The sequence below is a fragment of the Cetorhinus maximus genome, chromosome 6 (genome assembly GCF_964194155.1).
Source record: "Cetorhinus maximus chromosome 6, sCetMax3.hap1.1, whole genome shotgun sequence".
NCBI lineage: Eukaryota > Metazoa > Chordata > Chondrichthyes > Lamniformes > Cetorhinidae > Cetorhinus > Cetorhinus maximus.
In genome coordinates, this window is record NC_135884.1 from 88,323,265 (window position 1) to 88,349,493 (window position 26,229).

At 44.5% G+C, this 26,229-nt stretch overlaps 1 protein-coding gene across 2 annotated transcripts in view; it reads right to left on the reverse strand.

Annotated features, from left to right (window-relative positions):
* The window catches only part of LOC144681883 (aryl hydrocarbon receptor-like), a 134,405-nt gene that overhangs the window by 107,475 nt on the left and 701 nt on the right, over window positions 1-26,229 (reverse strand). For both annotated transcript variants that reach the window (XM_078543986.1, XM_078543987.1), the window contains exons 2-3: window positions 8,931-9,015; window positions 5,984-6,168 (exon numbers count right to left, since the gene is read on the reverse strand). In XM_078543986.1, the coding sequence (XP_078400112.1) occupies window positions 5,984-6,168; window positions 8,931-8,986 (241 nt within the window). In that variant the 5' untranslated portion in view covers window positions 8,987-9,015. The remainder of the gene's footprint in view (window positions 1-5,983; window positions 6,169-8,930; window positions 9,016-26,229) is intronic.

A 26,229-nucleotide genomic window follows, 5' to 3' on the forward strand; every position in this document is an offset into this window, starting at 1 on the left:
CTTCTCCAATTTTAATCTCTTTACTAATATGCTACCCATTTCATCGTCCTCAATTTCCACCTGTGGACCATTGGCCGCCCCATTAAAATTTCAGGTTTTCTGGCTTTCAGCCAAAATTCTCATCCTAAACACCTCGTTAACTCTTTTAACTGTTTGAGGGACAGAACTTTTAGATCCTTAAAAGTAGCTGCTTCTGATTCTGCTAGAAAGATGCTGGCATCAAAAGTGGACATTTTAACACTTCAGGAGTAGAGTCAAGAAAGTCATTTTGCAGTTTTTAAAAAATTGATTTCAGTGACAATATACTTTGCCCACTTTGATTTGTTTGTTTCGTCTGTGAGAAAAAATATTCCAGACCCCGAGCCCCCAGTTTGTTCAAATCACAGACAGGCGCTCCAACTTGTTATGACCCACCCCCCGGTGAGGCTCCCCAAAGTTGTTGATCCAGGTGAGACCCCTCAATTTGTCACTGTCTGGCTGGGACACCCCCAAATTGTTATGTCCCAGGTGACGAGGGATGAACTGGCTTCCTATCTTTATTCAGGCCCCCAACAACCCCCTGTTGGTCGCAACAAGAATTAATCTAAAAGGATCCCTTTTGCGCATACCTTTTTCTCAGACCCAATCGTTCTGGTTTTGAAGGAGCCAATTTGATCAGACTTTCTTGAATTAAAGGTAAGAGTGAATTTACTAACTACTAAAGGCAAGAAAGGATAAAACACATGCATATACGGTCATACAGGTTAAAAGTAAGAACTTAGCTTGAAGTAAGTGAATATGTATGTGTATATAAAAAAAGAGTATATGGAACAGTCCTTGACTCGTGGGGAGTAGATGATTGAACATTCCGGCCGTTGCGATTCAAGATTCCAGGAGAATTGACTCTGGCAGATGAATAGTTGGTTTCAAGGTTCCAGTAGTGTTGAATTAGGTAGAGAGGGAGAAAGATCGGGATACCTGCAAAATGGCGATTTGCAGGGGTACTGTGTGTGGCTGTTATTTGTGAGTCAAACTTCCAGCACCTGCTGTCTCTCAGAACATCCACCAACAGACAGGGCAGATTTCAGCTCACTTTTAGCCCTTTCTTTGTATATTCTAAGTGGGAAGCAAATTCACAAATCCTTCTGGACATTGCTCACGGAATTTTTTGATGAGATGATACTCATCTCCCAATATGTCCAATTGTCTCTACCAGAGGGAGCAATTATTTTCTGTATGTCTTTAGAAGTACCTTGTCTGGCAACAGGATGTGGTTCCATTACCTCTTAGGGAGTCACCTTGCAGCATTCCAGCCAGTGGCTTGTGTGCATTTTTAAAAACTCAGGTCTTATTTTTAAAGTCCAATATTTCCAGGTGCAATTAGGTGTTTTTCCTTCATTATCATGATAGTTTAACACCTTCAGAATTGTTGAAGCGTCGACTTCGTACTAGGTTGAGTCTAGTATTCCCTAATTTAGAGGGGAAGGTGGAGAGAAACCAGGGGAGGCAGAAAGTAAATCATGACATTCACAGTAAAGGTGGAGAGTTTACTGAGGGAAAGACAGTTTTTGTACAAAATTTTGCAACCGGACTGAGATGGGTCCCTGGTACAATCGTCCCTGAAACAGGACCGTTATATTGTCAGGTAGAAGTTGAAAACAGGATTGTGGGGAAACACATGGATCATCTCAGAAGTCAAGAAACCCTCCAACAACCAGTTAATCCAACTAAAATCGAAGTCGAAACTTCGACACCTGAGGTGCCAGATCGACAAAGAATAGACATACTGGATGTCTCTGTTGAAGTAAATAATTCTGAACTGCCAGTGTCTAGGGATGTCTCCAAAGCTGCAGTTCCTGTACAAGTCGATCCAATGGAAGAGCCTCCAGTTGTAGAGTTGCCTCGCTCTACCCGAATCCGAAAACCTCCTCAAAGACTAAATTTATAATGACATGAACTGTATATAATTGTATATAATATAGGGTAAGATGCTTTGTAAATAAGAGGGTAAAACAAAAGTAACGGGGGAGGAACGTAATCATTGTAAGTTGAACCATTTCTTGTTGTTACAGGGATCGTGTGAATGTATAGACCAATCAGCCTTAAGTGTGGGGAATCTTAAGGGCGGAGCTTTTTAGTCTTGGTCTTGGAGCAAGCATGTGGTCTCCTCTGAAGTCTGTTAATAAAGTTTACAAGAAATCGTCCTGCACTCTCCAAATTTATTACACTAATATAAACAGAAGATTCAGGAAACACTCAGCAGGTCAGGTATGCAGCATCTGTGGAAAGAGAGACAGGATGTACTGATGAAAGGTTATCGACCTGAAACGCTAACTCTGTTTCCCTCTCCACAGATGCTACCTGCATGACATTGAGTATTTCGAGCATTTTCTGTTTATATTTCAGATTTCCAGCATCTGCAGTATTTTGCTTTTGTAAGAAACTAGCCACTTCCTGTTGCCCGCAACAAACTGCTCCTTTAGAAAACAAACTGTTTTCTATTAAAAAACACAAAAAATGCTACAAATACAAACCAGGTCAGTTAGGGTCTGAAAAGTGAAAAAAAACAGGTTAACATTTTAGGAGTGGCCTTCTGTTAGAATCCTGATAACTTCTGGTGAAAGGGCCTTTGTTGCAAACCTTTTCAGATGCTGACTGACCTTTTGTGTGTTTTCAACTTTCATGGTTTTTAATTACTTTTGCCCTATATAGAAATTACAGTAGGAAGCTATTCAGCTCACCTAGCCTCTGCTCCTCAGCTGAAACCATCTAATCTAATTGCAATTCCTTTCTCTTTCCCATGTCTTCTTACATTCTTCCTTTTTTAAAGTAATCACCCAGTTCCCTTGGTGTTACAAACTCCCGTCTCCACAGACAGTTAATCCATCTTAAAAATCATATGGTTTTCCCGTTTGCTCATTCAATGATAATCTATGGTAATTGCCTGCCAGCAGAATCAATCTTTCACTAATTATTTACCTTCTAAAAAACAATTTCAATATCAAAAAGGATAAGATTTCCTCCTTTACTTTCTCTGTTTCAGGGCGGTGGGGGGGGGGGGGTGAGTCCTGACAATAATCTATCAATTTTGTGGTACTCTTTGCATAGCTCCAATATCCTGTCCATTCTGAGGTGCCAATAACTGCACATAGTATTCTAAATGCAGCCTAAACAATATATTTTCTGTTGAAGGGTCATGAGGACTCGAAATGTCAACTTTGCTCTTCTCCGCGATGTTGCCAGACCTGCTGAGTTTTTCCAGGTATTTCTGTTTTTGTTTTGGATTTCCAGCATCCGCAGTTTTTTGTTTTTATCAATATATTTTCTTTGCCCTTTGCCCTCCTTGACAGATAAAGATTCAATGTAAACTGAGCAGGATATACAACAAGTAATTATTGAATGGTTTCAGAACAGTGCCAGAACAGGTTTTAATTTAAAAACAAAAAACTACTGCGGATGCTGGAAATCCAAAACAAAAACAGAATTACCTGGAAAAACTCAGCAGGCCTGGCAGCATCGGTGGAGAAGAAAAGAGTTGACGTTTCGAGTCCTCATGACCCTTCAACAGAACTGGGTAATAAACTGGCTGTTTCTTTAAAGGAGCTAATCAGACACTCAGTGAGGGCTCTTTAGCAGACACCACCCTGTTCCAGCATTGGGGATTCACATGCCAAAAAGCCACATCCCAGCTTGCACACAGCTCAGAAAATGCTGGCACAAATCTCATCAGCAGCTTGCACACAGCTCAGAAAATGCTGGCAAAAATCTCATCAGCAGCTTGCACCAGTCCTTATTGTTATATGCTTTTGCCCCTCTTTTAATATATGGTAACTCAAAAGAAGTTCAGCAAAAGGGCTTGGAACACAAACTTAAATATACAATCTTCACTGTCTATACCAAAATTTGATTCAATCATTTCCTTTTGGGAGAAATCCCCTTCCCCCTTTACAAATTCCCACTTGGACCGGCAAAAGGAAGAGTGTTACCACACCCAGGGCTTTGTTAACCTCTGTTGTGCAACAGCTTGGAGACCGGGTAATCTATCAGTAAGGACTCATGTGGACAATGCCCAGAGAGCAGTGGAAGCAGGGTCATTAAATATTTTTAAGGCTGAGTTAGATTGACTCCATTGATTCCTGGCCTGGAACTATGTTGCAAATCTTTCACTGTCGTTAGGTCGAAATCCTGGAACTCCCTTCCTAACGGCACTGTGGGTGTACCTACACCATATAGACTGCAGCAGTTCAAGAAGGCAGCTCACCAAGGACAATTAGGGATGGGTAACAAATGCTGGCCTATCCAGCGATGCCCACATCCTGCGAAAGAATAAAACAAGTTGTCAACTGGCTCACCTGGTTCCTGGTGCAGGGTTTGAAATTCCTAATTGGTAGATCTGATGAATTTGGCTGGAGATGTGTGCTGAATTTCTCAAAAATTTTGTCTAGGTTTTTGCTGTCATCCTCATTCATCCTCCAGCTCTTGAACATATCCAAACTTTTCTCTCCTGCCCACTAAAGGATGCAGCTAACCCTTTCCTCTGCACTAATCAAAGCTACTGAATGCCAACCTGCATTTTTGTTTGAATTTCTCAAATGCTTCTATGACATCATCTGCTTCCCAATTCTTTCTGGGCTGCAGCTGTACGTGCATTATTGCGGCAGCTGCCGTTTCATTTTTGCATGATTCACTCAGTTTACCCCCCCCACCTCTCTCTCTCTGGCACTAATTTAGGTTGATTTCTCTTATCTAATTTATTACGTTTATAATGTTTGGGCTTTACTCCCAGACACTTGCTGCCAGCATGTTACATCCAGTGCTTCCCAGAAGTTTGCAATAATTGCAATTTTAAACATATGTGCTGAAGCTTCATTGAATGTATTTCACAGTTCATACCATGCGCTGTGGACTGATCCTGACTCTAGTGCAGTACTGAGTGATGTGCAATCTGGGTGTTGTACTTATTTATACATGTGCATGAACATTTAGTTCTTAAATAAAATTGTAATAGTATAACAATATAGGAACCACAATCAATACATTTACTTATCCTACCTGCTAACTGTAGCATGGAGATGTGTATCAAAGCCTTGGTACCAATCATTACAGTGAGAATGAAAACTTCCGCTTACATTTCAATAGCAGAATTGAGATCAAGCAGCAGAAAGCATATTAAATCACAACTTCTTCCAATAGCAATCTGATGAATACAAGTCTAAATGGCTGCAGCTGAGTGTATATCTTCCAATTGAGTGACAAGCTGCTCTGTGGGCTGCTTTGATGTGGATATCTCCTCATTTGGGTGACATATTTCAAACTCAACTTTTCTAGATTTATCAGAAAGCAATTTACTTTTAAATTACCTTTCTCCTGTTAACCTCAGACATTTCCTGTTAAAACATCAAGTTATTTTAAACCAACCTGCAAAGTCCAAGTGAATGACCAAGCACGAGGTCTGTACAATATGGAACCCGCTTCTTCACCACATGCCACCTGTGGTTTGTTCTAAAAAGCTGCCATTATTATTTAGTCCAGAGGCACTCTTTGAGTTACAATGCAACATTCTTTTCATTGATTGTTACAGGAACTTCCTCCCTGGGTTTGACAGCATGCCAATTCCCACCAGAAAGATTATGTGCAATTACAATTAAAATTTGCTTCTAATATGAAGATATAGATAAATGGTACTAATGAGAACAGCTTGTCAATAATGACAAAGCTGGATTACAGCATAGCTCAGTGTGGATAACATGTTTGCATCAGCAGTGCAGCTAATGCCAAGATCTAGCAAGGGAAAAGGAATACAACCAACACGTACCTACCTCAAGGCAAGTAACTGCATTTTGTGAGATCTGAGAGGAAAGAAAGAATCCTGGCATGGTAGAAATTAACTCAGTTGAATTCCCCTGGTCTACAGCACGGCCATATTCAAAACAAGAGCAAATATTGCCACTCATCAGAACGTGATTTCGCTAACACACACAGACAGCAACCGCAATGATCTTACCCTCAAAGAATCTTTTAGCTCTCAGGTAGGCCACACTCAGCCGTAGCACAGACAGCTTGTCCAGCTTGGCGATCACATCCTGAGGGAATGGCAGCACTCCAGCCAACCGTTCGAGCTCAGCATTAAAACGTGCCCTGTGTCTTTTTGATGGATTGGACTTGGCTCCTTCTGGGTTCACTGGTTTACTGGAATGAAAGAAAGCCCTGTATTTATATAGCGCCTTCATGACCTCAAGACATCTCAAAACATTTTACAGCCAATTGAATATTTTTGAAGTATAGTCACTGTTGGAGTGGAGGTCTTGTGGTGTGGTGGGTAGCATCCCTATCTCTGAGCCTGAAGCTCTGGGGTTAAGTCCCACTCTAGGACTTGATTGCTTGAACGCACAAGGTTCGTTCATAACATGGCCAAACAGGTTGATAATCAACCTGTAAATCCTTACAACACACGCGAATGGCAGGTGATAAGATCAGAAAAGATTCTTGGTCAGCCATGTGATGGGAAGAAATCGGAGTCTCTACAATCACTATCTTTTGCTCCAGTTTACAATGTGCTTGCAAAAGTGCATGTTGCCACAGCAACTTAGACGCTTTGGGGGGCCAGTTGGCTGGACGGCCAGTGTGGATTGGCTTGGTACCAACAGCATGGGGTTCGATCCCCGTTCTGGCTGGCGTGGATTCAGAACCTGCCTCCTTGCCCTACCCATGGTGGAGGTCACAGCACTGTGGGCCAAACCTGCCTCCGCCAGAGAACTCAAGAAGTCACTGTTACAATCTAGGTTTAACATTTCATCTGAAAGCTGGCACCTCCAACAGTGCAGCACTCACTCAGTATTGCACCGGAGTGTCAGTCTGGATTACATACTCAAGTCTCTGGAGTGGGATTTGTGTCTGAGTCAGAAGGTTGCAGATTCAAGAGTGTTACCATTGATCCAAAGCTGGTACTTGAGAAAAATGCACAAAAGATGCTGTTTTGACAGAGTAACTGATTTTGTCAAATCTTATGCAAATGATGAATTAAAATACATAGTTTAAGAACTGTTAAGCTTGTAACTAGAGAGCCAGGTAAACCACTCAATTATCTAACTTTTGACAATTTCACTTCACTCAATTTGACCAATATTACAACCTCCAAAATGAAACACTCCCCCTAGGATCAGCTATGCTACAGAAAGCTCCAGCATCAGCCAGCCCCAAGGCCTGTATCTCCATCACCAACGCACTGCTGTCACCCACAATTCACCTCTACACCTTGTTCCACATCTGTAACCAGAATAAAGGACAACACAATGCCTGAAAGGGTCTGAAAGCCAAGCCCTGGGCCACTAGATAGAGGTGGAACAGGAGGATTGTAAGCAGCAGTCCAGCTTGGAATAATGCATCATGTGTTAGTGCCTCTATAGATGCTTTGTAAATTCTACGTCTGCTTGGGGACGACAGGCTGCGATCAGAAAGGACACCTCTCCTCCCTCCCCACATTTGGCCTTCTGCTTACAGTTAGGAACCCAGAAATAACACAACGGGACTGCTAATTCCTGCAGATGCAGGAGAACAAGAGCCTTTGCAAGATAGAAGGTTAGATGCATTCCTTGCCAGTGAAGTGCAAGCTACCCAATATCAGATACGTTTAAAACAACATTAAGGCATGACTCAACCAGAAATGGTAATGCCCAGGCTCTGTCTGAAGCTCTGGAGTCTGCTTCCCTTTTATTTTCTGAAAGACCACACATCTACTCTCCCCAACTTGGGCCATGGTCACAAGCTAACCATGATTCACTTCCAACTTGAAAGGCCCTTAAAAACTTTCTAGGGCCGGATTGTTCAGTCGCACATCATGTGGTGTACAGGACTTATTGATCCACTCAAGAGGTGATGAGTGATGAACAAAAGAAAGCTAGAAGTTCACAGCACAAATAGGGTAATTCAACACACTGTGAATGCGCTGGATCAGTCCAGGAGGATTAATCCCACCCTCCTGTTCTCTTCCCATAGTCCTCCATCTTCCTCTCCTTCAAATATTTATCCATTGTTTGTTAAAATATGCCTCAATGACTTGCTGTGGCAAAGCATTTCATGCTTCAACACTGCACTGAGTAAAGAAGTTTCTCCAAACCTCTTCACTCACTCTCAGTGAGTTGATAGTCCTACATTACTAACTCCTCAACCAGGTGAAACATCTTTTCCTAGTCATCTCGCCCATTTATCTTTGTAATTTTAATAAAACAACTATTTGTTATCCTCTTAGCCTTCTCTGCCCCGGAAATAATTTTGGTATCTCATTCTCTCCTCATTGTTATGGTTTCCAGCTTTGTCATCACCCTAGTGAACTTACACTGTATGTTATCTATATGGCTTTCATGTTCTTTCAACAATGATGTGTCCAAATCTACAATCAGTACTCTGCTTTAAGTGTGGGCCAACCAACGCCCTGAATAAACTTATCATTATCATTCTGTTCTCTGCCCCCATTTATACATTTCAAAATACTGTTAGCCTATTTTATGGTTTTATCTGCCTGCAATTTTGGCTTCAAGGAATTATGCATTAAATCGCTGAATGTTTCTGTTCACACAAATCCTTCTGTGTGTTTCTCTTGAGTGCTTTCCTTATTTCTAACCCTGCATTTCCTCATGCTTATCCATGTTAACTTGTTTCTATCACCTGTCTACATTGTCCTTAAATATTTTACAGTCCTCATGACTTAAAAGTAGTCGTTGGATTTAATTTTACTTAATGTAACAACAAATGTTTTTTTTGAGTAGATGTATATTCATACATTTTGATTTCCACGAGAGGGCGAACTGAGGCTAGGGTCATTCTCTGAAATTGTAAAAAGTTCACATGTTTGGCTGACTCTAACAAGGTAAGGGTAAAATGCAGTCTGTAGGTATGATGTTGGACCTCAGCAAGTCCACACTGGTCCCCATTAACAACATCACTGTCCTTACATTTTCTGCATGGGTCTCCTCCTCTTCCTCACTGCGTAAAGACCCGAATTTAACATGATTCCAATGCAGAAGATCGTATTTAAAACTGAAAGGAGGACAAAAGAATGTTAGCCCAGTTAGAATCACTCACCACACAAACATGGAGAGAATTAATTACAAACAGAAAACTCACAGAATTTTAGCAAAGGCAGACTTTTATTGCTTTCTCTCTCTCAGAGTGTTCCCCAGTAAATTGTGTCAAGATACATGCCCCAAGGCCACACCTAACTGGCCAGTGCAATATGCATGGTTTGGATAGCTGGCTGCTCAACTGCAAGGAAGGAAGGAGATAAATCTGCCCTCAGTTGTCAGTCATGTGTATGCAGGTTCCAGCAGGGGTTTAGTAGAGACTGACCAGGAGCAGGGACCCTGAATCCTCTGGTCTTTTGTAATGGAGGCCAGCTCAGTAGTATACCTGCTAAGATCAGTTGACCAATGACCAAGATTGAACTTGGAGTCCTAATGCTTTGTGTATGTATGGCTTATTGCATGTTAAATTATCAAATCCCTCACTAGAACGTTAGATTGGGGGCCATTTCTCAGACAGTAAAGTGTAATGGGATCAGTTATATTTAGCCTATCAGTTCTAATGAGACACCAAATCATTTGGATACTGGTGACAGCATTGGTTCCTCAGAGGAGTACAGTGAGAGCCAAGTTTGTGGCACAACAACGGCTCGGCAATACAGGAGGGGAGGAAGATGAAAGAAAGAGCAATAGTTATAGGGGATTCGTTAGTTAGGGAAACAGACAGGCGTTTCTGTGGCCATAGACGTGACTCCAAGATGGTATGTTGCCTCCCTGGTGCCAGGGTCAAGGATGTCACAGAGAGGCTTCAGGACATTCTTCTGGGGGAGGGTGACCAACCAGGGGTCGTGGTCCAAGAAGGGCCATATGGACTCGAAACATTAACTCCGTTTCTCGGTCTACAGTTGCTGCCAGACCTGCTGAGTTTTTCCAGCATTTTCTGTCTTTGTTTCAGATTTCCAGCATCCACAGTATTTTGCTTTTATCTTAGTAGTTCAGTTGGTACCATTGACTTAGGTAGGAAGGGGGATGTGGCCCTGCAAACAGAATTTAGGGAGCTAGGTAGAAAACTAGCAAGCAGGACCTCAAAAGTAGTAATCTCCGGTTTACTCCCAGTGCCACATGCAAGTGAGTGCAGAAACAGGAGGATAAGGCAGATGAATGTGTGGCTGGAAAGATGGTGCAGGAGGGAGGACTTTAGATTCCTCAGACACCGGGACTGGCTCTGGGGGAGATGTCACCTGTACAGGCCGGATGGGTTGCACCTGAACAGAGCTGGGTCTGAGTTCCTTGCGGGGTGTTTTGCTAGTGCTGTTGTGGGGAGAGGGGCGGAGGGGAGGGGGGTGGAGGGATGGCTTTAAACTAACTCAGCAGGGGTGTGGGAATCAGGAGAGAATATTACAGAGTAATACCAAAGTGCACAAAATATTGGGAGAGCCAGATAGCACCAGAATAGAGAATAGTAAGATAATAGATGGAGTCGGAGTGAGGGAGAAAGTAATGAAGTCTAAATCAGGGTTACTGTGCATGTGTGTGAATGCATGGAGCATAGTAAATAAGATTGGGGAGTTACATGCACAGATTGCCATGTGGAAATATGATGTTGTGGCATTAACAGAGACCTGGCTCAAGGACGGGTAGGACTGGGTGTTAAATATTCCTAGGTACAAGGTGTTCAGGAAAGATAGGGCAGGAAGAAAAGGAGGAGGGGTAGTAGTATTGGCTAAGGAGAACATCGCAGTTCTGGAGAAAGTGAATGTCCCAGAAGATTTAAGGACAGAATCAATTTGGCTAAAGCTAAGGAATCAAAAGGGTGCAATTACATTGCTCAGTGTAGTCTATAGGCCACCAACTAGTGAGAAGGATGTAGAGGAACAAATCTACAGGGAAATTACGGAGACGTGCAAACATTATAGAGCAGTTATAATGGGGGGCTTTAATTACCCGAATGTAAATTGGGACAGTGGTAGTGTAAAGGGCAGAGAGGGCCAAGAGTTCCTAGAGTGTATTCAGGAGAATTTTTACAGCAGTACGTGTCTAGTCCCACAAGAAAGAAGGCATTGTTAGACCTGGTTCTGGGGAATAAGGTGGGCCAAGTAGATCAAGTGTCAATGGGGGAACATTTAGAAAACGGTGATCACTGAAGTGTAAGGTTTAGAATGACAGTAGAAAGTGACAATGGGCAATCCAGAGTAAGAATAATTAACTGGACGAGAGTTGACTTCAATGGGGCAAGAACGGAGCTGGACCAGGTAGACTGGAACCAAAGATTGGTGGGAAAAACTGTAGCTGAACAAGGGGCTACCTTCAAAGAAGAAATGAATCGGGTGCAGTAAAGGTATATTCTCTCAAAAGGGAAAGGTAGGGCGAACAAATCCAAAGCTCTGTGGATGAAAAGGGAGATATAAATTAAGATAAAGAAGAAAAAGTGTGCTTATGACAGGTGTCAGGTAGAAAATACAGTTGAGAATCAAGCTGAATATAGAAGGTTCAGAGGCGAGGTGAAGAAGCAAATAAGGGAAATGAAGAGGGATTATGAGAAAAGACTGACAGCCAACATAAAGGGAAATCTCAAAGTCTTCTATAGGCACATGAATAGTAAAAGGATGGTAAAAGGAGGAGTAGGACCGATTAAGGACCAAGGAAGGGATTTACATATGGAGGCAGGGGGCATGGCTAAGGTGTTAAATTAATACTTTGCAAGGAAGCAGATGCTACCCAGGTCATGGTGACAGAGGAGGAAACTCTGTTACTAGAAGGGTTCATAATTAATAAGGAAGAGGTATTGGATAAACTGTCGGTACTCAAAGTTGACAAGGCACCAGGACCAGATGAGGTGCATCCAAGGATTTTGAAGAAAGCGAAAGTGGGAATTGCAGGGGCAATGGCCATAATCTTTCAGTCTTCCCTAGACTCAGGGGAGGTGCCAGAGGACTGGAGAATTGCAAACATTGTGCCTTGGTTCAAAAAAGGTTGCAAGGATAAGCCCAGCAATAACAGACCAGTCAGTTTAACTTTGGTGGTGGGGAAGCTTCTAGAAACAATTATTTGGGATAGAATTAATAGTCACATGGAAAAATGTGGGTTGATTAGGAAGAGCCAGCATGGAATTCTAAAGGGGAAATTGTGTTTAACTAACTTCCTGGAGTTTTTTGAAGAGGCAACAGAGAGGGTTGATGAGGGTAAATGCTGTTGATGTGATGTACATGGACTTCTAAAAGGCATTTATTACAGTGCTGCACAGCAGACTTGTGAGAAAAGTTATAGCTCATGGAATAAAAGGGACAGTAGCATCATAGATACAAAATTGGCTGAGTAATAGGAAATAGCGAATAATGGTTAATGGATATCTTTTGGGCTGGAGGAAGGTTTGTAACGGAGTTCCCCAGGGGTGGGCCAAGTGCTGGTAAATGGGATTAGGTAGGTAGGTCAGGTGTTTCTCACGTGTCGGTGCAGACTCGATGGGCCGAAGGGCTTCTTCTGCACTGTGTGATTCTGTGATTCTGAGGGGTCGGTATTGGGCCCTTGCTTTTCCTGTTATATATTAATGGTCTAGATCTTGGTGTGCAGGAGACAATTTCAAAGTTTGCAAATGATACAAAACTTGATAGCATTGTAAACTGTGAGGATGACAGTGTTGAACTTCAAAAAGTCGTAGACAAGTTGGTGGAGTGGGCAGATAGGTGGCAGGTGAAGTTCAAAGCAGAAAAGTGTGAGATGATTAATTTTGGTGGGAAGAACATGGAGAAACAATATAAAATAAGGGTTACAACTCTAAAGGGTGTGCAGGGGCAGAGGGACCTGGGTGTATATGTGCACAAGTCATTAAAGGTGGTAGGACAGGTGGAGAGAGCAGTTAATGAAGCATACAGTTTCCTAGGCTTTATTAATAGGGGCATAGAGTGCAAGAGCAAGGAGGTTATGCTGAACTTGTATAGAACAACAGTTAGACTTCAGCTGGGGTATTGTGTACAGTTCTGGGCACCAAATTTTAGGAAGGATCTGAATACATTGGAGAGAGTACAGAAGGGGTTTACAAAAATGGTTCCCGGGATGAGAAAGTTTAGTTATGAAGATAGATTGGAGAGGTTGGAATTGTCCTCCTTGGAGAGGAGAAGGTTAAGAGGAGATTTGATAGAGGTATTCAAAATCATGAGGGGGCTAGACAGCGTAGATAGGGAGAAACTGAACCCACTCATAAAAGGATCAAGAATGAGAGGGCACAGATTTAAAATGATTTGCAAAAGAAGCAAATGTGATGTAAGAAAACACTTTTTCACACAACGAGTGGTTCTTGTCTGGAATGCATTGCCTGGAAGTGTGGTGGAGGCAGGTTCAATTGAGGCATTCATGAGGGCATTAGATGATTATTTGAATAGAAACAATGTGCAGGGTTACAGGGAAAAGGCAGGAGACTGGCACTGAGTCATAATGCTCATTCAGAGAGCCAGTGCAGACTTGATGGGCTGAATAGCCTCCCTCTGCACTGTAACAATTCTGTGATTCTGTGATTTGTCAAGGGAGGCAGAGTCAACTCATTAGCAAATTTCAGGTGGTGCTGCTCATAGCACGTCAAAGGATGCTCCCTTTTACACAGACAGGAACATTAACACATGTAGAGCACAATGGATTATTTTGATGTTGTTGCACATGCCTAAAAGCTTAAAACATCTAACTGATGTAAAGTTATACACAAGTCAACTAAGATCCCGTAGACATTACGGCACTGGCATTTCCTGTTGCTGCAGAGTTTTTATGTACCAAACGATTGTCTTTCTTTTTACTCCTTTATCTTACCCCCTCCCTAAAATGTAACACTGAAATCGGCTTGAAGCACTGTGTTACAACTGAAGTGTGGTGGACTGAAAGCGCCTGCTTGCCTAACTTTTTATAATATTATCAATGAGTCTCCTGTGGCACTGCTTCTGATTAAGTCAGATGTACTGCTTCGTAAAAAGGCCAAAAAGCTCGTAGGATCTTGGAATAATACAACACAGATGGAGGTCACTCGACCCACTCTGCCTGTGCAGACTCCTTGAAGGAGTTGTCCAATTAGTCCTATTCCCCATAATGCAGCATTTTTTTTCAACTATTGATTTAATTTCCTTTGGAAAGTTATTATTCAATCTACTCCACCACCTGTTCAGACTGTGCATTTCAGAGCTTATCAACTCACTGCACAAACTGTTTTTTCCCTCTCATGTCACCTCTGCTTGTTTTGCCAATTACCTTAAACCTGTGTATTATAGTTACCAACCCTTCTGTCACTGGAAACTGTTTCTCCCTATCTACTCTGTTAAAATACTTCACCATTTTGACAAGCTCTATCAGTTCCCCTTAATCTTCTTCCAAAGTTCACTCAATTTGGGAACTGTTCCTTTCGATTAGAAAATTGTTCCAATGAAAACACAGCAAATATTCTTCTGCTGAAGTGCAGCACTTGTAAAGCTTCGAAATTGAATTAATGTTGCGTAATCACATTAGCTTGTTTAAAGACTAATTAATGATCATTACCCTGGCCTGTTTTCTGGAAAAGTCAATTAAGAGGTTACAAGATATTATGTTCCTAGCGGGATTTTCTGTATTCTGTATTTTACAACATTCTGCCTCTGTCTCTTTATACTTTTAAAAATTTAAAGTGTGAAAAACAAATTTACATTGGAGGGCATGCAATGTCCAATGGTAGCAGGTGTATGCACATATGTATGATGTTTTATTGGAAAAAAAATGGACATGTTTCATATTTATGTAGTGCCTTTTACCACCTTGGAACATCCCAAAATGCTCCAGAGCCAATGAAGTAATTCTGACATCTAATCAATGTCATGATGTAGGGAAACACAGCAATTAATTTGTGCACAGCAAGATTCCATGAACAGCAATTAGATAAATGATCAGGTAACCTACTTTAGTGATTTTGATTGAGCGAGTGAAATGATGACCAGCACTTATCTTCTTTGAATTGTGCTTCGGGATCTTTTATTTTCACCTGAGAGAACAGATGAGGCCTCAACTTAAAGTCTCATCCAAAAGACGGTACCTCCAACAATGCCACACTCTCTCCAAACTGGTGCCTTAAACATATAGTTTGGTGCTCCGCATATCCAACACTTGCATACTTATTAACACCTTAAAAATACTTCAACACAAACTGATTTGAGTCAATCATTAGTCATGCCTAGTTTAGTTGGAGTAAGAGCATGTAATCAGAAATTAATAACTCATTTACATACATATAAATTAGGAGCAGGAGTAGGCCACTCAGCCCATCAAGCCTGATCCGCTATTTAATAAGTTCATGGCTGATCTGATTGTATCACCCACCTATCCCCGATAACCTTTCACCCCCTTATCAAGAATCTATCTACCTCTGCCTTAATAATATTCAAAGACTTTGCTTCCACCACCTTTTGAGGAAAAGAGTTCCAAAGACTCACAACCCTCTGAGAGAAAAAATTTCTCCTCATCTCTGTCTTAAATGGGTGACCCCTTATTTTTAAACAGTGACCCCAAGTTCTAGATTTTCCCACAAAAGGAAACATCCTCTCCACATCCACCCTGTCAAGGCCCCTCTAGATCTTAAAGGTTTCAATAAAGTCACCTCTTATTCTTCTAAACTCCAGTGGATACAAGCCTATCATATCCAACCTTTCCTCATAAGAAAGGCCACCTATTCTTGGTACTAGTCTAGTAAATCTTCTCTGAACTGCTTCTAATGCATTTACATCCTTCCTTAAATGAGGAAGCCAATACTGTACACAGTACTCCAAATGTGGTCTCACCAGTGTCCTGTATAACTGAAGCATAACTTCCCTACTTTTATATTTACTTCTCCTTGCAACAAACTGAATGAGTGTGTGAGGGGAAGGGCAGCTTTGCTGTTGAATATAGAGCACTAGCATTCGGGGTGAGAGGAGGGTAGGATGGGCGAGGAAAGTAGCCATGCTTTAGGGAAACCTGTATAAGGTGACCGTTCCTATGCAGCTGAGGCAGTTCAAGCCCAGCCACATTGATATGATTGGGGTCAGGCTTCTAGCTTACCTGCCCATTCAAGCAATGCAGAGGCACCAAAGTGCCACCAAGTGTTCCAGAGCTTTTCACAGCATCCCCCACTCCCCAACCCCGGCACAGACTGAAAAGTCATGAGCATTTTAGTGGACTGCAGAACAGTTGGATGATTGCACATGTTGTACAATCACTTCATTAAAGCTAGCCATGCAGCAGTCACTTCTGGAGGCACTCACAGACCCTTGCAATGTTCGCATCCCAGTTTGGACCATTCTCCCCCATGGTTCAAACTAACAGCCTTGCAGCACGGGTTAGGAGAATGCCTGCGCCTGAGCTGAGAGCAGAGCATGCAGCCCAATGGGCAAAGCTGCCGCCAATCAGTTGGGTGGAGTGGGGCAGAGGTGGGTGGGATTTCGGGCAACCATGCAGTGCACTAATTTCTGGCCATCCAAGTGGCAGCCAGCACTCTCTACGAAGGGTTAAGGGGCCTTCACACTTAATCAGATTGGGATCTTAGTGCACCCATGTTAACCACGTGCCTCCCTCTTTCATCTTGCAGGAGGAGTACATCAGGATCATGGAGCCTGGTGAACTAGCTGTATGCCTCATGGCGTACAGGAAGAGGAGACAATGGAGGAGATTGCAACTGAGGCCCTGGTTGCGCAGAGACAGGAGCATCAACTTCAGGAAGAAGGGGCAGCTGGGGCTCCTGCACACACTGCCCAAGAGCCACAGTGAGCCGTTGCTGGCCGGCGCCTAGTGACACCCAGGGTCTATAGACGCCCCCTTTCATTCCTGCAGATGACCAAGAACAACTGTCGCCGAAAACTGCGCATGTCTAGGGAACTGGTCGGTCACATCTGCCAACATCTGCAGGATTTGGCGCCACGGGGACATGGAGGGCATCCACTTCCAGTGGCTGCAAAAGTGACAGTGGCGCTCAATTCATACGCCTCCACAGAGGGGTCCACAGGTGACCTCTGTGGGATCGCACAAGCCTCCATCCACAAATGCATCCATGAAATCACGGATGCCATCTTTGTAAGGACACACAACTTTGTGCATTTCGCCCAAGACCAGGACAGCCAGGAAGAAATAGCGATTGGATTCATCCAGATCTTGGGTTTCCTACAGGTGCAGGGTGCAATTGACTGCACTCACGTGGCACTCAGAACACAACATGTGGTCAACTACATCAACTGCAAGGGGTTCCATTCGCTAAGTGTGCAGCTGGTGTGCGACCACCAGAAATGCATCTTGCTGGTGTGCGCACGGTTTCCAGGGAGTGTCCATCAACCAGGTCTCAGATCCCTGACAACTTCCAGGGCCCAGAGAGGCTGCAGGGATGGCTCCTCGGGGACAAGGGCTACCTGCAAAGGACGGGGCTGATGACACCCATGTGGCAGCCTCAGACTGCAGCAGAGCGAAGGCATAATGAGGCTCATGCTGCAGCTTGCAACTTGGTGGTGCAAACCATCAGGATGTTGAAAATGAGATTCCGATGCCTGGACCGGTCTGGTGGAGTCCAGCAATACAGTCCACAGAGGGTGTCACGTATTGTCATCTGCTGCGCCCTTTACAACCTGGCGCTGCAACAGGGAGACGAGCTGGCTGAGGAGGAAATGGAGGAGCTGGTGGTCTCCTCCGATGAGAAGCATGCTGACAGGGATGAGGGTCAGGAGGTCCTTGAAGGCGACGATGACAGGGATGTGGCCCTCGCAGTGGCTAGATGAGGCAGGTGCACTCGAGAGGCCCTCATAGCTGCCAGATTTGTGGAGGATGACAACGACATGCAGTGAGGTGACCCCATAAATCCTCACATTGCATTTGTGAACATTTGACTCCAGTCTGGCTTATGGCAGTGCTAATGCCCTCTGTGAGAATGCTCCTGTCATGGGGATGCAGTGGAGGCCCTCATTGTCGCTTGATTGCAGGAGGATGAAGACGACATGCAGTGAGAACACTCCATAGATCTTCACATAGCCTCTGAGAATGTCTGACTCCTGTCTGGCCGAGGGCAGCTTGCTTGCGCTCTGTGATCAGAGTCATATCATAGAGATACAGCCATGAAACTTGAGAAGCATCTGATCCTTTGTCCGCCTTCAGCACCTGAGCCCTTCAGGAGCTGGTGCACAGCATCAGTGGTCACAGATGCTGAAGAGATGGGTGCCAGCCCCACCTTAAAGGTGCTGAGAGCACACAAAGAGAGCATGACAGAACTCTGTGACACCTGTCCACGACATTCTGGCAGCAAAGATAAGCACCGCTGAGTAGGCATCAGTAATGTTTCCAGGGAGTGTGAGGCCGGACCATCACTTTGGTCTGAAGGCTGCACAGAGCATAGGGAAGAGGCTCTGGACTGAGACACCTGCCTTTATCTTGTGCAGAAAGGTTTCACATCTGAGTGACAAGAACAATGCTCATCAGAACAAGGAGTCACAGGCACAGTGACATTCTTGGGAGTTTATTGACAATAGTGAACAGGATGTACAAGTGATTAACACCCGTGCCCAGGCTGTGCAACTAATTCTTCTTAACTTTCCTAACCCTGCTGCTACATCTTAGTGCTCCCTGGACATCCACAGCGGACATGGAGGCAGCCTGCTGACTGCTATGCCCTGTCTGTGATGACCTTGGTTGGCGTCCTATGGAGGGCCAAGACTTGGAAGGCCCCGGATTGCTTTTGGGGTCCTGCTGTGTGGCAGTGGCACCTTCCTCAGCTGGAGCTGTGGAGGTCACAGGAAGAGGGAATTCGGATGGGCTGGACACTCCAGGAGGCACCTGGTTGGATGGCCCTGGGATGTCAAGCTGCTGATCCTCCTCCCTATGGGTGCCCGAGGGCCCCGGGATGACTCCATGAGGAGAAGGGGTAGTTGGAGTGAGATCGAAATGCCTGGCACCCCTCTCGTGTACACACTGTTGGAGGCCAACTATGGCGTCAGCGATGGAGTTGAGCCTGCGCAGCAGTGCAGGAGCGGCATCCTGGACCAAGGTCTCCATAGCGACCACCACCCTACTAATGTTGATTTCAGCGCGTTGGCATGCTGATGCTATCAACTCAGCCTGATGGCGGACAGATTCCTCTATCATACCTTGCAATCTGAGGAGCACAGCGGACATCCCTTCCTGATGTTCCCGAGCTTGCCTTTGCAGCTCCAGCAACTGTGACATCACCGAGTCCAGAGGCTCATCATCTGACTCTGATTCAGCAAATTTCTGGCTCCAGCAGTCCTCCGAGTGCCGGACACCAGGGAAGTCCCTGCATCCGCCTGCTGTGGATCAGACAGTGCGATGTGCTCATCAGATTGTGATCTTGAGGCTAATCTAAAGCTAGGTCCCACCGAGGTGTGTGTCTCTGCACTGGTGGAGGGTGTGGGTGAGCACTGTGACGGGACTTCAAGGAGGGTGCCTCTAGATTCCTCTTCAGATGTTTCTTCGGGGCTTGATTGGAGGCCCTGGGTTGTGGACTCCATCGGCCGTTTCCCAGATGTGCCTGCAGAAGCACGGGGAGATAATTAATGTGTGGCAGTGACCTGTGAAACAGGACATATCACACAGCATGGTTGTGTCTGATGGATGTTGCACTGCTGGACCCTCACTTGGTAGAGCACCGCTGACCTCACCGTCAGCACAGGACTGGGTCCAGATCGTCGCCGGCCAGCTGGATGGCTCTGTTTTCAAAGTCCGTGAGGATCTTCTTTTCAGGCATTCCTCCTCCAGTCCGCGACCTCCCTGTGTTGCTGTGTGCCAGCTTGTCCTGCATGAATAGAGATGGAGAGAGTGTAAGCAGGACACCTACCAGGCCAGATGATAAGCATGCCTGGCATATGTGAGTGGAGAGTGGTCCAATGGATGGGATGAGTACAATGAAGGTGTGTGTGAGAGAGTGAATGGTGATGTCCCTTGAACTGGCAGTGTGTGAGATCCCCATGGATTTGTGCCGGGTTTGTGAGTGTGTGAGTTGAGTGATGAGAAGAGTGACTTACCTTGGCGGAACAGAGGAGGTCACTTATCCTCTTGCAACACAGGGTGGCTCTTCTCTTTTTAAGGGCATTGGTGCTGACCGCTGCTGCCACTGCCTCCCAAGCCTGGTTGGTCATGCCACTGCCCATCCTTCGGCCAAAGTGGGGTAGAGGACATCCAGGCGGGACTCCACGGCATCCAAAATGCGTTCCAGCGATGTGTCGCTAAACCTGGGGGCTGCAGATTTTTTGCCTTCCGTGGACATTTTCCCTGCAGCAGCCGTGGGCTGGAGGCACTGAGATGTGCGTGGTCAGCTGGACTTTGAATATGGCACCCGGCATGATGAAGCAGTGAGGTGATGGCAGGTGGGCAAATGAGAGCCTGCCCGCCATGGAAACTGCATGTTTCCCAGGAGTGCATAGACAATACGGCAGGTTTGGGATGATATGGTGTGAACCATTGTGGCTGCACTTAGTGCAAATCTGGGACGGTTCCACCCTTGGAATCAAACAAGAGTTCTTCCTGGCTATACAATCGACCACTCAGTGCTAGGGGAGGTGGGATGTTTCTCTAGAACTTTGTAAAAGAAAAGCTCACAACTGAACTTGAACCAATCAGTTCCCAATTTTGATTGAAAAATTCAGGGGGGGGTGTTTACATCATTGCTGATCTCCTCGATGGTTATTGAGTTTCCACAGTTAATGCAACCTCTCAGGAAATTTAAAATCTATGAACTTAATCCTACCCCCATTTTGAATAGATGTTAATAGAACTAAATAAAGCTAGGCAGGAAAAAATACCAAACTATAATCCAAATTTGGGGAAGAAATACAATGAGTTAAAAATCGTAGACTTTAGATCTGGTCACCTTATTCAACTGTCAAAAAAATATTGAAGGCAAGAGATGTAAGTTAGAAGTTTTGATGTTTTTATATCTGAAAACATGATGAAATCACTAAACATTTTCAATGTACAGTGCACACAACAGAGTAATACATTAGCAATGTAGCTAAGGCTATGCATGCAGTGGGAGCAATACCTGCTAAAGAGTTATGTGGTTTTAGTTATTGGAGTTAACAATTGCATTTTAACTCAATTCTCTTCTTTTCTGAAAGGTAGTAAATCATAAAGATAAGTAATATTAAGATAATTTCTGAGGCTTATACAACCTTGCAAGATTTTTTAAAAATACAGTACAGATTAGCCCAAAGAGGATTATAAAAATATTCTCTATAAACATTACTAGCTGATCTCCTAAAATGGAGCCGTGCCTAACCTGTCCTGCTCCTTTAAAGGAAGTTAGACAATTTTTTTTTTAATTCATTCACGGGATGTGGGCTTCGCTGGCTAGGCCAGCATTTATTGCCCATCCCTAATTGCCCTTGAGACGGTGGTGGTGAGCTGGGCTAGAGAGAGTGAGATGTGTGTGTGCTGGTGGCGTTTAAATTTGGCGCCTGGTCCTTTGACCCAGTCAGGTAACGGTGAGATGGGTAAATCAGCTCCCAACCTTCAAAGTAATTCGGGTAGATACTCGCCTGTGCATAATTAATGAGCTTCCAGGCGCAGAATCGGGCGTGATTTCCCACCATTATGACCAGTGGGAAGCGTGCCGCTGAACCCGCCCACTTATGCTGTTTGGCACGCAAGTAGTCCTGTGTTATAGCTTCACCAGGTTGACACCTCATTTTTAGGTACCCCTGATGCTGCTCCTGGCATGCCCTCCTGCACACTTCATTGAACCAGGGTTGATGGTAATAGTAGTGTGGGGGATATGGCGGGCCATGAGTTTACAGATTATGTTCGAGTATAGTTCTGCTGCTGCTAATGACCCAAAGCGCCTCATGGATACCCAGTCTTGAGTTGCAAGATCTGTTCGAAATCTATTCCATTTAGCACAGTGGTAGTGCCACACAACATGATGGAGGGTATCCTCAATCTGAAGGCGGGACTTTGTCTCCACAAAGACTGTGCGGTGGTCACTCCTACTGACACTGTCATGGACAGATGCATCTGCGGCAGGCAGGTTGGTGAGGATGAGGTCAAGTTTGTTTTTCCCTCTTGTTGGTTCCCTCATCACCTGCTGCAGACCCAGCCGAGCAGCTATGTCATTTAGGACTCAGCCAGCTTGGTCAGTAGTGGTGCTACCGAACCACTGTTGGTGATGGACATTGAGGTCCCCCACCCAGAGTACATTCTGTGCCATTGCCACCCTCAGTGCTTCCTCCAAGTGATGTTCAACATGGAAGAGCACTGATTCATCAGCTGAGGGAGGGCGGTAATCAGCAGGAGGTTTCCTTGCCCATGTTTGACCTGATGCCATGAGACTTCATGGGGTCTGGAGTCGATGTTGAGGACTCCCAGGGCAACTCCCTCCCGACTGTATACCACTGTGCCGGTGGGGCAGGACATACCCAGGGATGGCATTGGTGGAGTCTGGGACATTATCTGTAAGGTATGATTCCGTTAGTCTGACTGTTGTTTGACTAGTCTGTGAGACAGCTCTCCTAATTTTGGCACGAGCCCCCAGATGTTAATAAGGAGGACTTTGCATGGTTGACAGGGCTGAGATTGCCATTGTTGTTTCTGGTGCCTAGGCCAATGCTGGGTGGTCTGCCCGGTTTCATTCCTTTTTTGTGACTTTGTACCAGTTTATTTTACAACTGAGTGGCCATTGCTAGGCCATTTTGGAGGGCAGTTAAATGAGTCAACCACAGTGCTGTGGGTCTGGAGTCACATGTAGGTCAGACCAGGTAAGGATGACAGATTTCCTTCCCTAAAGGACATTTGCCTAGGAAAGTTTCTGTAAATGTCTGGGGGCTTGTGAATCTCCAACTTCAGCCTTTCAGGAAAGGCTAAGTTATCAAGATCAGAGAAAGCACCAGGAAAAATTGACTCCGTGTGTCTATTTTTAAACATTGTTTAGTTACAATATGACATGTAAAATATGATGGATGTGCGTTTGGGGAACACTGGGGGGTGGGGTGGTGGTGCGGGTAGGGAGGCAGGGGAAAGACAACCACTTAGCAGCACAATACCATTGATTGTTGTAAAAACTCACCTGGTTCACTAATGTCCTTCAGGGAAGGAAATCTGCCATCCTTACCTGGTCTGACCTACACATGACTCCAGACCCACAGCAATGTGGTTGACTCTTAACTACCCTCTGAAATGGCCTCGCAAACTGTTCAGTTCAAGGGCAATTAGGGAATGGCAACAAATACTGGCCTTACCAGTGACACCCACATCTCATAAAAGAATTTTAAAAAAATTGGGTTGAATAATATGGTGGGGTGGAAGGTAGCACCCCCCTCTCTCCCTCCCCCTCCCTTGGGCCAGGAGAGTTTGGGACCATTAGGGGCAGGGGCATTGGGGTGGGGGGAGATGATCACCATCCTGTGATCGCCAAAAAGCAGCCCCTGAAGAGCAAGACCCCCTTCCTTCCTGCCCTTTGACTATTTCAGGTTGAAAATCAGGCTTCCCGCTCTGCTGCCCATGCCAAACAATTTATGGCATGTGCATTGTATTATTACGGTCAATAGGTTTGATAACAAGCCTAACTGACCCTTAATGGTCATTTTAAAATGGCAGGCGGACCGCCGATTTTGACGCCCGCCTGACCGTATTATGGGGATGAGCTCTGGGGTGAGTAGTGAGATGGGTGCCTACCTCATTTTATATGTCCCCCCACCCCATAGGAAAGACGCCCACCGGTGGCACGTAAAATTCAGCCCATTGTCTTTCTAAGCTTGGGTTGAGTCTGGGACGTATATTCTAAACAATACAGCACCAAGCCACCACTGGTGGCTACAGGTTCATCATGGATAGTAGTAATGGGATCCTCGCTTGGTGATGATGCAGGCATATTTCCCCATTAATCCATGTTTTTTTACAGGAAGCCCGGACAAATAGCTCAATCTCAGAGTAAGGGGCGCTCACTTAAAACAGAGATGAGGAGGAATTTCTTCTCTCAGAGGGTAGTCAATCTGTGGAATTCTTTACTGCAGAGGGCTGTAGAGGCTGAATCGTTAAGCATATTCAAGGCTGAGATAGACAGATTTTTAATCAGTAAGGGAATCAAGGGTTATGGGGAAAAGGCAGGTAAGTGGATTTGAGGATTATCAGATCAGCCATGATATCATTGAATGGCGTAGCAGACTCGATAGGCTGAATGGTGTACTTCTGCTCCTACGTTTTATAGTCTTATGGTCAACCGCTGCCCTGAGGGCATCTCAAACAAGCATGATCCTGCCATCTACACGGACACACTACAATAAGAGGTCGGCAGTAGGAATTAAGTGAATTTTCCACTCCATATCCCAGGGCCTGCTGCCACCTGCATAATCATTGCAAAATTAACTGATGCCAAGGAGACTGGGAGGAAGGGGAAGGGCCACAAGGCACTGAGGGGAGAGACAGAGAGAAAGAAAAAAAGTCTTCCATTTACATAGCACATTTCGTGACCATAGACGACCACCAAGCGCTTTATAGCGAATGCTTACATTTGATGTGTAGTCCTTATTGTAGCATAAGAACCTTGGCAGCCAATTTACACACAGTAAGCTCCCACAAACAGCAATGAGATAAGGACCAGGCAATCTGTTTTTGACATTGACTGGGGGATAAATAGTGACCAGGGAATTGGGGATAACTCCCCTGTTCCTTTTTGAAAAAGTGCCATGGGATCTTTTACAACCACCTAAGTTGGCAGACTTGGTTTCACCTCTCACTTGATGAAAGGCACCTCTGACAGTGCAGCACTCCCTCAGCACTGCACTGGAATGTCAGTTTTGTTTTTTGTGCTCAAGTTCTGCAGTATGAACCTTGAACCTCTAACCTTCTCAGAGGTGAGAGTGCCACCAGCTGAGCCATGGCTGAGAGAGAAAGAAAAGCAGAAAGAGAGTGAACCTATATGAATATAAAATAGGCATCTGAGCTACAATCTGTGGGGCATATTTGGCTCACAAGCCTTTACAAAGCACCAGTGACATACTGTTCTGCGGCACCAATGTCCACTCGGTATCTATAACTGTTATCTAATGCTGCAGGGTTCAGTTAATTTGTTTCAAATTGACAGGACTGGCAATTTGGAAACATCTGTTCTCAGTACTGCTCCCTCATTGGTAGATAAATTCAAATTCCTAAACCAATTAAGGTGTAACACAAAGAACAGCACTTCTCAGGCTGCCAACCCTGCCAAACATGAACCCTGCAGCATTAAAGAAGGAAATTAAAATCACAGCAGCAAATTCAAGCTTTGCAACATACCTGTGGGATTTTATATGTTCTTAACTCAGTGTTAATTTATGTTTAATATCAGGAAGTTGGGGAGGAGGAGTATGTTTATGTCCACAATGTTACACAAATAAAATTCATTAAGCAAACACAAGTTAGCAAACAGCTTTAGATCCTGATCATGAAAATAGGTCTCCTTACCCAAGAAATGATATACTTGCCATAGAGGGAGTGCAGCAAAGGTTCACCGGACTGATTCCTGAGATGGCAGGATTGTCCTATGAGGAGTGATTGGGCCGACTAAGCCTGTATTCACTGGAGTTTAGAAGAATGAGAGCAGATCTCACAGAAACATACAAAATTCTGTCAGGGATGGACAAACTGGATGCAGGGATGATATTCCCTTTGGCTGGGGAGTCTAAAACAAGGGCTCACAGTCTCAGGATATGGGGCAGACCATTTATGACTGAGATGAGGGGAAACTTCTTCGCTCAGAAGGTGGTGGATCTATGGAATTCTCTACCACAGAAGGCTGTGGAGGCCAAGTCACTGAATATATTTAAGAAGGGAATAGATATATTTCTGCATTCTAAAGGCGTCAAGGGATATGGGGAGAGCGCAGGAGTACGACGTTGAGATAGAGGGTCAGTCATGATTATATTTAATGGCGGAACAGGCTTGAAGGGCCGAATGACCTACTCCTTGCTCCTATTTCCTATGTTTATAGATGAGGAAGGTTAATTCAGCCTGTCTTAGTTCTTCCATGCAGGATGACCCTATGCAACATTTATTTGTTTGCACAAACAATGCTACAGGCAACTTAAACAAAACCAATGTTAGACCTGCCTGCAATACATTCATATTTAAAAAGGAACCATATTAAATAGGGGAATAAAGGAACTTAAAATGTTTACGGTGCCCACAATAATATACTCAAACATACATAATTATAATAACGATACATTTCCTAAGGCACCCTCAAAAAAGTTACTGTAACTTTTTCATAAAGCCAAACCTCTCTTTTATCAAC